We start from the raw sequence: 11,718 nt of genomic DNA, 5'->3' as shown, positions 1-11,718 counted from the left end.
GTCCTTCCGCTGACACAGTGCGGCTTCCGGCGCCGCGCATGCGCGGTGGCGCTGAAGGAACTGGGCTGGAAGATGGCGGCGGTGGAGAGAGCCGGGAGGAGGCGGGGAATGACGGCTGTTGTAGGGAGCTGCTGGGTCTCGCTCCAGGCTTGGTGCGGGCCGCTGCCGGCGCTGCTTCTCGCCGTGCTGGTGGCGGGTGAGGCTGGCTGGCGGAGGGATAGGGCTGGGCCTGTGCGATCTGGGGCCGACCCCTCGCTCAGGTGGAGGTCTTTTGCGAGGTGGGGCACTGGGAGCCCCGCTGAGGGAGCTGGGTTCGTTCAGCCTGGAGAAAAGAAGGTTGCGGGGTGACCTCATTGCAGCCTTCAGTACCTAAAGGGAACCTACAAACAGGATGGGAGTCAACTCTTGGAGAGGGGAGATGACAGCAGGACATGGTCGGAAGTCGAGGGAGGGCAGATTGAGGTTGGATGTCAGGGAAGTTCTTTACTGTGAGAGCGGTGAGGTGCTGGAACAGCTGCCAGAGAGGCTGTGATGCCCCGTCCATCCCTGGAGGTGTTCAAGGCCAGGTTGGATGGGACCCTGGGCAGCCTGGGCTGGTGTTAAATGTGGAGGTTGGTGGCCCTGCATGTGGTGGGGGGGTTGGAGATTTGTGATCTTTCAGGTCCATTCCTACCCGGGCCATTCTGTAATTATGTGAGCCCTCTCCTGTGCCCCCCTCCCCCACACTATTTTAAGGAGTGCTTTGAAGTGTGGGAGCTCCTGGTTTATCCTCCCTGAAGTGGGCCTGTGTCATTTCCTCAGGCTCCTGCGAGGGGAATTCGGTTGAGAGGAAGATCTACATCCCCCTGAACAAAACAGCGCCGTGTGTTCGTCTTCTGAATGCTACACACCAGATCGGCTGCCAGTGTGAGTACAGCTGGAGATGTTCCTCAGGGTGGCCATGTCCAGACAGATGGGATATAATGCTGTTGTCCTACCTGAGTCAGCATTCCTTGTGTTTTCATCACTGTTTGCTGACTTTTCCAATCCCATTTCAGTCATACTGATGTGTTTCTTCTATATTGAGGATTGGGCCTTAAGAGAGGCCGTGTCCTTGAAAATCCATGCCTTGACTGGCACAGAGCAGCATTTTCAGTGCACACAGTCAGTTCCTGCTCAGGACAAAGCTAAGGTACAGCACAGCATCGTGGCTGCAGATTCTGCTGTCTGTGCCCAGCCAGCATCCCGGGGCACAAGGCAAAGTTGTGAGCTTAATGCAGAATGTATTAGGTGTTAACAAGTTAGGAGAGGAAAGGGACAGAGTGTTAAGAAAGTGACATCTGAAGGGACTGGAGGGTTTGGCTTAGCTGCTTGTGCACTACTTGCTAACTTTGTATGTTTTTTGTCATATTAAGGTATAGGAACAGGACTGCTTAGCTAGTAGAAATGAGAAGAAAAACAAGGGAGCCCAATCCACATAGTACTCTTTCCTGAAGTTACTGTGTGTAGAAAGGGGTTCCTATGAGTCAACGTTTTGTTAATTTGTAATTGAATTTTGCTTCCTGATTGAGTCACTCCTGCAGCAGAGGTTGTCAGCTGCCACTGCATGGCAGCACAGCTTAGTCTGACAGGTAGCCCAAGGTGCATTGTTCCCTGACTTCTGCCCTCTGACGTGAGCCTGGTGTTAGTGCAGACATGGGCATGGGGTTCTGCCTTCTCAGTCATAAGCAGTATCCAGTGATAGCCATTACTAACTGTGGGCTTGTTTGTATCAGTGGACTCCTGTAAAAGTGTTTTGTCTGCCCTCTGCTTTCTTTGGTATGGGATGAAATGACAAGCAGGGAGACCTACTCAGTTGCTCATCCCCTTTGTGGCCGTGATCTTTTGCTCTTATTTCTCCCTATGCACCTCCAGGCCTCCTGCTGAGCTCTCTTTGAGCTCCCAGTTTCTGAATTTGCAATCTTTAGCCCTCCATGATGGTCAGCTGCTGTGACTGTGTCCTTGAGACAGGCAGATCCTGTCTTCCCTTTGTGTTTTCCTTCCTCATGTGCTTTTCTGTCTTGAGATCTCATTTTTCTGCTGTATTATGCCTTACTGCCTGCAGCTCAAGTCAGTGCTCAAACAAAGCAGGCTTTTAAAGCTCAGAGCTTGTTTCCATTACTTTTTATTCTGCACTGTTCACTGTTTTTTTCCTGAGAAACTGCTGTTCTTCAATGTCAGTGAAACGGTGCCACTTCACCAAATTGCTTCCTCCATCTCTCATCTCGTATCAGCTGTTCTTCCTTAAAGCTCTTCGATCCATGCTGCCCTATTTTGAGGTTGTTGAGGGTGTGAAGGAAGTAGAACACAGTGAAACATGAAGGGTATTTTCTCTTTCCACAGCCTCCATCAGTGGAGACACAGGGGTGATACATGTGGTCGAGAAGGAGGAGGACCTAAACTGGGTGCTTGCTGATGGCCCACACCCACCCTACATGATATTACTAGATGGAAATCTCTTCAACAGGTCAGTTGTAATAGGTTTTATCTTCCCTAGGTCACAGGAGCCCAGAGGACCAATGTGGACCCGTAATTTTATGATAAAAAATGTCATTTTTCAAGTGAGAGATGGCAAAATCATCTTTGACTGTACTGAAGTACAGTGAGGGTGGCACGTTTGTTTTTACTGTGTTTTACTGCATGGGTTGGTTGAAGTTTTCTGGTGGTTGCCATCTTACTACAGTTCTCAACTGGTGAGGAGAAAGGTTATTTTGATCAAAAACATCATCATGGGCTTGAGCATAGCATGCATCAGCATTGACACGTCTGGGATTGTAACTTTTCATTAATTAATTCAAAATATCACCTATATTTTCTCTGTTCCAGGAAGGTAATGCAGCAGCTGAAGGGAACCTCACGAGTGTCAGGCCTTGCAGTGTCTATTGCCAAACCTAACCCTCCCCAGGGATTTTCTCCTGGTTTGAAGTGCCCCAATGATGGGTTTGGTAAGGAAATGTTAAGTTTTTCCTATTGCTGGGAGAAGTAGTGCCATTACATTGTAAGATCAAAGCAAGAAGGGCAAAGGGCACGTGAAATTGCAACTTGACATGTCAAAATTCATCTAAGATAACCTGCTTGATATGTCCTTTTGAAATAACTGGTCTGAGCTGGAATCTCATCAGTTCTTAGTGAGGCCTGGACTGATGTTTGAGGGAAGACTGATAAGCTGGATAAACCAGCATGAAATGGCTATTCAGTCTGACCAAGGTTTGCTGCAGTTTCTTTTTCTTTCACTTTTGAAACACAAACTTTTTCCACACCTCGTCATTAAAGCTTGATTTTGCATGAAGTGGATGAAACCACTCTGAGCCATTTGGTACTCTTTCTGATTCCTGCCTGAGTTCCCCATGTGATTTCAGTTAGGTTTTCACTTTACTATTTATTTTTTTTTCAGGCAGCTAATTTACTGTCTTACACTGTGTGGAGAGAAATTGCCTTTCTGTAGTCTGCACTACACTTTTCTCTTCCTCAGCTGTGAAGGATGATGTGCAAACTCTGAGATGAGTTTGTGCTGGCATTTGTTGCCTCTTTGCCTTCATGCTGCTTGCTCACTACCTAGGTGTTAAAACCATTGGCACATTACTGATGCCTTAGGGGTATTTCCAGCATATGATGAGCTCAGAAAATGCTGTTTAGTATGTTCCTCCTTTTGGAGTATAATGTTTCTCTGTGTGCCTCCACTGCTCTCTCAGCATGTGATAAATGCTCACTGAGTGCTCCTGCCAGCCTCCTGGCATGGAATGGCTTTGAGCATGCATGTTTTCTATTCTCCATGCGTGGCACAGCGTTCAGACTCTGCCACTCTGCCTCATGCAGTGACCAGCTCCACGTCTAAGCTTTGTCAGCTGGTTCCCTAGCCCATAATGGTGCTCGTTCTGTTCTTGCTGCCATTTTCTCAGCAGGCCCTACCTTTGCTGTAGTTTGTTATTCTCTCTGCAGGCTCAGATTTGCCCATTTCTTTCTGTTTCCAGGTGTCTATTCCAAAGACTATGGCCCTCAGTACGCACACTGCAATAGGACTGTGTGGAATCCAGTGGGGAGTGGGCTTTCATATGAGGATTTTGACTTCCCCATTTTTTTACTTGAAGATGCCAATGAGACTCAAGTTATTAAGCAGGTACTTAACTTTCCCAGACTGTGAGAGAGGGGAGCTGCCACACAGTTCAGGAAAGGGGCCAGAAATTGAGCTAACTCAGCACAGATGTTGACACCTACAGAAAAAAAATACATGATCCAGCTTTGTAAGCAGTACATCATACGATTACAGACAAGCTGAGTTTCGTGATGATGTTTATTTCTGTCCAGTGTTACCAAGACCATAACGTCCCTACTGATGGATCTGGCCCTGAATACCCTCTGTGTGCCATGCAGCTTTTTTCCCACATGCATGCTGTCACCAGCACTGTTACCTGCATGAGACGCAACTCCATCCAAAACACCTTCAGCATTAATCCAGGTGAGCAGATTTCTCTCCTTGTCATGATAAAACTGGTGAGCTGCAGCTGACAAGATTGTGGTTCAGTTCTCACTGCTGTAATCTCAAGTTTCAAGCAATGTTTCTGCTTTTTAGAGACTGTATGCGATCCTCTGCTTGACTACAATGTGTGGAGCACCTTGCACCCTATTAATTCATCTGAAAAAGTTGATCCTAAGAAGGAGTTTATTATGGTTGCTACAAGGGTAAGTATCTCTTAATCTTGCTTTGCAGAGGGTGGACTGGAAGGATTATGGGAAGATGTGAGTGTAGGGTCTTGTGAGAATACACTTCTACTTATTTCCATTTCTTCCTGTGCTCCTGCCCTTCGTTTGGATTGGATTGGCTATTGCAATTGATGTTTGGAGTTTCATTGGGCAGTTTGATTTTTTCCCTTATCAGTGGGATGAGTGGGATTAAAAAGAGGTAGCAGATTTGCTTTCCCAGTACAGTATCCCTCTGCACATTTCTTATGCCTGCTGTTCATGCTTACAGATTGACAGCCATTCCTTCTTCTGGAACATTGCACCTGGGGCAGAGAGTGCTGTCTCCTCTTTTGTGACCCACTTGGCTGCTGCTGAAGCCCTTCATAAGGCATCAGATGTTCATTTGCTGCAAAGGAATATAATGTTCACCTTCTTCCAAGGGGTAAGAGCAGCAGCCTCGCTCCACCATTTGGCTTGTTTCAGAGTAGCAAATCAGCCTTTGGCTCCTTGCAAATGAACTCTTTCCTACCCTTTGTGCAAAGTCATTTATCTGCATCCCCACACCGTGGTTCTCTCCACTCCCCTGGTGAGAGCAAGATCTTAATTTCACTGGGATGACAACAGCAGATGGAGCTTCCAATGGGGCAGTGCATATTCTGCCCCACAGTTCATTCTGGATGAATAAGTCAAACTTTACTTTTCCTCCTGTCTCTTCCCACTGTGCTTCTCTGTACGTCCCACTCCCATTCAGAATGAACAGCAATGGTTGGGCTTTAAATTCTGAAACAAAGCCCAGAAAAAAAACTAGATTAAAAATATATGCGTTGACAGCGTCAAAATGTAGTTCATTTCTGAGAGCCCAGCACTGGAGTTGGCAGCTGTGGAAAAAAACAGAACAAGCTTGTGGAGGGGGGACTGACGGCCAACAGCTGATGTTCCCCTGAAGGCATCTACATTGATGGCTTCTTTTGTGCAGCTCTGTGAAACTGGCTCCCACAGCCCCATGCTGTGGCCATGTGATTCCCTTCATTCACCCTCCCCAGCCCATACATCCCTATTCAGAATTTCCCTCAGGGAGATGAGCGTACAGCACTGTAGAGCAAACACTCTCTGTCGTGCTCCCAGAATGTAAGTGGAGTGATAAGACTTGGCTGTGTAATAGTCAAGAGGAAAGTCTGGTGGCTGGCTGACTTCGCTGTCCTTTTCTGTCATGGGGATTCTCTTCTTTGGGGCATTAATTCATTCTAGACAATGCTCAGCTTCTCGCAGTTCCCATGACTGTTGATGTCATCTTGCCTTCCCTTCCTTTTTCTAGGGAAACAGATACCCCTCCTTCCAGGAGAGCTTCACATGTTTAATTCCTGGAATGGAGGATTTGCTCTTTTCCCTGACTTCCTCTTCTACTCACCCAGAAACAGAGGGGTTGTACACCAAAGTAGAGGGTGTAGTATTGCCTCTCTGCTGTTACTTGCAGTATCATTGTGAGTTATCAGTACTTGCAGAAGCCTCTCTGTGCCTTTCTTGCTTGTGCAGTAGCTATCTCCTGTTTTTTTGCTGTTTACCTTCAATTTTGTCCTTTGCTGCATCTCAGCCTACAACATAATATTTCCTGTGGTATTCTGGTGTCAGCCAGGCTATGCAAACCTTCAGAAATACTTGGTGCAGCAGTTAGCCCTCAAACTTTTGGTTTTGTTCCACCTCGGCTTCTCAAATGGTGCTGTTAATTGGGCCAAGCAGCATTCTGTATGTGAGTCATGCATGGATTTGTTTCTTATTTCTTTTTATTACCTTGTTGCAGGAGACTTTTGATTATATTGGCAGTTCACGAATGGTGTACGATATGGAAAAAGATAAATTTCCTCTCCGTTTGGAGAACATCCATTCTTTTGTGGAGTTGAATCAGGTGAGAGACGAGCTGGGGGATATTTTTGATTCTTTGTTTGTCTGTAATAATTTAGGTGTGGTTTTCTCAACCATCGTTTTTCACTGCTTTGGTTGTTCTTTTTTCTGATCTGGATTTCCTCGCTCTACAGGATTTAGTCATGCCCTAGTATGTGTTGAAGGGGTTTTGTTTCTTTTCTTGCAGGTGGCTCTAAGGAATGGCTCCATTTTGTGGATGCATACAGACCCAGTCTCTCGGTTGAATGCAACTGTTGAGCCCCAGGTGAGTGAAAGCAGTTTGTAGTTGTTCACCTAACCGAAATTCTGAGGCATCCTTCGCATTTTACAAACGTTCAGGATGCTAAACTTCCCAGATAAAAAAACAACTGCACATTCAGAACAAAAAGAGTGGAACAGTGCTGTTTTCTCCTTTTCAGATTAAAAACCTGCTCGATATTCTGAGTAATAGCAGCGTAGGAGCAAATGTCACTTTCCAGGAAGTTGGATTTTCTCAGTCTCTTCCTCCATCTTCATTCCAACGCTTCCTTCGAGCCCGGCACATTCCTGGCGTTGTCCTGACCGACCACCAGGCTTCCTTCCAGAACAGGTACCACTCTGCCCCATGGCCAGAGGCAGTGGGGCCGGCAGAGGGCAGCCCCAGCTCCTGCAAGGCCTCTGCCAGGGCTGTGCTGCCCAACACATGTGGAACGGCAGGCTGGGGGGAGTGGAAGAGCAAACGTGTGCCATGTAATTGAACAAGCGCAACATAATTATTCTGACAACCGAAAGAAATCCAGTTTTGTACAGAAAATGTTCCCCACAGCTGGCTGGGAGCCAGAGGTGAGCAAATGGCAACTGAGCGTGCCTAAGCCTCATCTGTTCTTCCAGAAGCTAGATGCTTCTTTTTTTTTTTTTTTTTTTTTCTTTTTTCTTTTTTTTTTTTCCATATAGCTTTCTATTTGTGATGGCAGAAAGCCCCAGGCATTACAAAGGGCACTTTCATTCACCTCACATGACCCTAATACTGGGTGTTCCTTGGGGATCTGCTTCTCTTCAACTTTGGAAATGGGGATGAGGGGTGGAGGACAGACGTCCCCTTTTCGCATCTTCTCTTCTTGCCTTTTCCCCTTCATCCAAGCTCTTCAAATTGTCTCTTTGCCTTTTCTACCCTCTCTGTTACTGAGAATCTCTGGCGTGATCAAAAGGAAGTGGCTTCCCTTTCTTCCCTTTTAGCTCTAAACGTGCACTGCTTTGAAGGTGCAGGAGGAGCTGAGGTGAAGGACAGCACACTTCCCTGGTCTGTAGGCTGGGGAGATCGATCCCAGGTTGTCTGGGAATGTCAGGTGTATAGACCATGCAATTCCCAGTTCAGCTGTATGTGTTGTAGACTCTTTGGTGTAAATCTCTCCTAAAGTTCACTTGGAATTCCTCACTGCCTTTAAAACAAGGCATTAATAAAAACCCACTAGCATGACTTGCATTGAAAGCTCTCTTCCCACGAGACCTTCTGCATGAGTTGTCCTTGCCTCAGTTTCTCTATCCATTTAATAGATGGGGGCTGTCGCCCACCTGAAAGCTAATCACAGCTTGTAAATTGCTTGGAGATCCTCAGATGGGAGAAGCTGTGGAAGGGCCAAGTTAATTATAAAGCCTCATTAAATGGTTTAAGGAGCGTGTGGCAGGGCAGTGCTTTGGCAGAGCTGTCTCTCTGCTCCCAGGAGACTGCTCCCACTGTTTGCTTTAAGCACACTCTGAATTGAATTCCATGCCCTGTGGTTTCTTTCTGCTCCTCCCCAACCTCTGTTTGCTTTCTTCTTTTCAGATACTACCAGAGTATGTACGACACTCCAGAGAACATCCGGATGCAATACCCCGAGGGGCTTAGCCCCGAGGAGACCCTGGAGTATGTTACAGACACAGCCAAGGTTCCAACTTTACATTTTCTTTAGCTGCTCTGTCTGGGATGGATGGGGCTTTCAGTAGGGGCAGATTGCAGGTGGGCTCACAGAGAGAGGGGGAAGAAGGTGGGAATGCTTTGTACGTTTACAAAGGCAATAAGGCATTCAAATGCTGGTGCGATATAAGCATGTTGATGGATGTGTAGGTTCTGGCTTGCTCTTAATTGTTTTGCTGGGTCTGTCTATCTTGATTAACACAAAGTACTCTTCCTTTGCAGTCTCTGGCAGAAGTTGCCACAGTGGTCGCCCGTGCTCTCTACCGGCTTGCAGGGGGAGCCAACGACACCTCTGCTATTCAGGCAGATCCAAAAACGGTACGAGCAGATGGAATTGAGTCCCTGGCATCTATGATGAGCCCTCACGTACTTCCCTTCTGTCTCTGTTTATGTGTGTTTACACAGCATGCTGTCCTGTCTGTCTCCATGAGGGCTTTGCCTCTTCCCCCCCCCTTTCTCCATCACAGCTGAATGAAAAAACTTTCACTCTACTTCCTTGCCTTTCCGTCTCAGGGCAAAGAAGTGGAAACTGAGGTGAGGTGGCAGCGTGTGCCACAGGGATCAAGTAAGGAATCGATGGATCTGGAATGAAGCCCTTGTTTTCACATAATGCACAGTTGTGACATATAGTCTCTGCTTTGCTATGCTCTTGGTCTCTGTAGTGAAAAGTGTATTCTGTGCCAAATAATCTTGAGAGATGTAGCCATTAAGACGCTGTGTTCTTTCCTCTTTGTATAAACCAATTTACATTTCTTTCCAGATCACTCAAATGCTCTATGGGTTTCTGATTAAAATGAACAATTCCTGGTTTCAGTCCATCATTAAACCAGACCTGAAAGGGATTCTGGGTAAGCAACATAGGGAAGAACACAGGGATGTGTTTGACCCCATATGTTACCTGGCAACTTTGTAAAGCTCCACAGTATCACTGCTTCTGGCATTTTCCCCATCAATTCCAATTCTCTGACTATTCCAGGTGATGATGTTCCCCAGCACTACGTTGCTGTTTCCAGCCCTGTGAACACTACCTACCTTGTGCAGTATGTTCTGGCCAATCTCACAGGCACTGTTGTTAACCTCACCAAGGAAGAGTGCTTGAACCCTGAAAAAGCACCTAATGCTGAGAAAGAAGTAAGTGCCATTAGAGTGGCAAGGACAGATCTGCTGTTCAATTTTCTGGTTTTCTGCTTTTGAGGGAAGCTAGTTAGGATTGCTTTGTACTGCCTGTAATCACACATGGGAGAACTGGATCAAATCCTTCAACAAGAAGGCATTCTGACACTGAAGGGCAGAGGAGGAGTAAATGAAAGGATCCCCTGACAATGAGAACAGTCAGAAAAACCCTCCTCCCTCTTACCAGAAGACAGTCTGGTTATTTGCTAGTGCCTCTCTGTCTCCTAATGTCTTGTTTTCGTTGCAGATGTATGACTATGCCTGGGTGCAGGGTTCCTTGGACCCTAATTCAACATCACGAGTCCCCTACTGCGTTCGGTCAACCGTTCGCCTGAGCAAAGCACTCTCTCCTGCCTTTGAGCTGAGGGAATGGGGATCTACAGAATATTCCACATGGACAGAGAGTCGATGGAAGGAGATCCGTGCCAGAATATTTCTAGTAGCCAGCAAGGAGCTAGAGGTGAGTTTGCACTTTGCATAGTGCCTTAGTAGTGAGTCGTCTCTGCGGCTTTCTGACAGTGACCACCCCACCCCCATTCAATAAAACTTCTATGAGATTTTTGTCTATCTTTGTTGCAACAATGCTAAGTATTTCTCATCCCTTCCTAGATAATCACTTTGGTTGTGGGCATTGCCATTCTGGTCTTCTCTCTTGTCGCCACACATTTTATCAACGCCAAAGCAGATGTACTTTTTAGCATCCCTCGGGACCCTGGGGCTGTGGCTTACTGAAGATGCTCTCAAAGCATGAGAAGTCTTAGTCCTTGGATTACAAATATCAAAGAGAAAACTACACTGGAATGCCCCTCTCTCTGGATAGGGACGGAAATGGTTCTCTCCAGAGCCTCCATGCTCAAGTTAGGAGCCCTGAAATGTAAGAGACTGTGTGCCTATCAAGCCCGAAAGAAATTGTGACTGAGAAGTTCCCGAAGCCTTCTGTTTTTAATTTGTCCTTCCTCTGAGAGACGTGAGAGGGTTGTTCCTGAATGCCACCGAGGTGACAAAGCAATGGATGTGTTCCCTACGTGATGGTGAGGGTGGGAGGGGTATTTTCTCTGGGATATGTGTGGACCAGTGCATTTCCATGGTGTCCAATAGCATGGGTTGCCTGTTAACGTCCAACAGTTGCTGTGAATCTGTGTATATACTACAGTGCAGGGAGGACAAGCGTGTTTAACACATGATTAGTTGTAAAATATCCTTTTTTTTAAATGGTGCAATATTTTCTGGGTTTTGTATATATATATATAAATAGTTCTGTTTAATTAAAAAAGAAATCTCTGCTTACAGATTAACCCATTGCCTGCATTATCTTTAGTTGCTGCCCAAAGGACTAAAATCAGTGGGTGCTGCAATATGTTTTGGTCTTGGGAGGAACAGCATTTGTTTCAGCTTAGACTGATAGCTCTCCAAGGCAGGGATGGCTGCTCATTTCTTACAGTGCTGTCTGTGGTGATGCCTTGGTTCATTTTAGGCATTGGTATATTAAACATTTAATAAAGAGCCTGCTCACAGCAGGACTGGGCTCTGAGGGCCAGCAGTGATGACTGACCAGGCTTTCAGCCATTCCTGCTTGTTCCTTTTATGTGAAAATCCACCTGTTCTTCAGCAGTGCTGATTCAAAGATGTGATAGTGCTGTTGTCCAAAGTGAGGAGCTCAAAAACAGGTAGGGAGGATTAATCACAGAAATCAGAGCTGACTAGCACTGAAGCCAGCATCGTTTTCGCTTCCCTAGAGGGCTATGCAGGCTTATTGTGTTTAAGTCTTTTCTCAACTAGACATAAACTCTGGAGTTTTAAAGTAATTCAGACCTTGTGCTTTCAGTGCTTCCCTGAGGGAGACTTTTTTCCAGTTGCTAATGCATCTTGCTATCAGGAAAACTGTTCCTGATACTTGGCAGAATGTTTCAATGCCTGATTTATTTTCATTTCTTCTAGCAGCACCGAAGAAACTGAAATCTCAGTTTAAATGGAGATATCTTTTCTTTATAGTAAGGGTTTTCATAGCCTCT

General features: G+C 46.2%; 1 protein-coding gene across 1 annotated transcript; it reads left to right on the top strand.

Moving 5' to 3' along the window:
• Window positions 1–41: 41 nt before the first annotated feature.
• Window positions 42–11,247, top strand: NCSTN (nicastrin). The gene is made up of 17 exons (XM_042836963.1): window positions 42–196; window positions 802–906; window positions 2,362–2,485; window positions 2,845–2,963; window positions 3,990–4,135; window positions 4,324–4,474; window positions 4,589–4,698; window positions 4,988–5,140; window positions 6,497–6,601; window positions 6,785–6,862; window positions 7,017–7,186; window positions 8,402–8,504; window positions 8,756–8,851; window positions 9,294–9,381; window positions 9,510–9,664; window positions 9,954–10,166; window positions 10,316–11,247. Exons 1-17 carry the CDS (start codon window positions 73–75, stop codon window positions 10,436–10,438), a joined length of 2,163 nt encoding a protein of 720 aa, XP_042692897.1. The 5' UTR covers window positions 42–72; the 3' UTR covers window positions 10,439–11,247.
• Window positions 11,248–11,718: the final 471 nt, after the last annotated feature.

This window comes from Centrocercus urophasianus, unplaced genomic scaffold (genome assembly GCF_019232065.1).
Source record: "Centrocercus urophasianus isolate 14NV4802_14NV808 unplaced genomic scaffold, USGS_Curo_1.0 seq_65, whole genome shotgun sequence".
Taxonomy (NCBI): Eukaryota; Metazoa; Chordata; class Aves; order Galliformes; family Phasianidae; genus Centrocercus; species Centrocercus urophasianus.
Note: the sequence above shows the minus strand (reverse complement) of the source record. Positions and strands in the feature narration are given on the sequence as shown.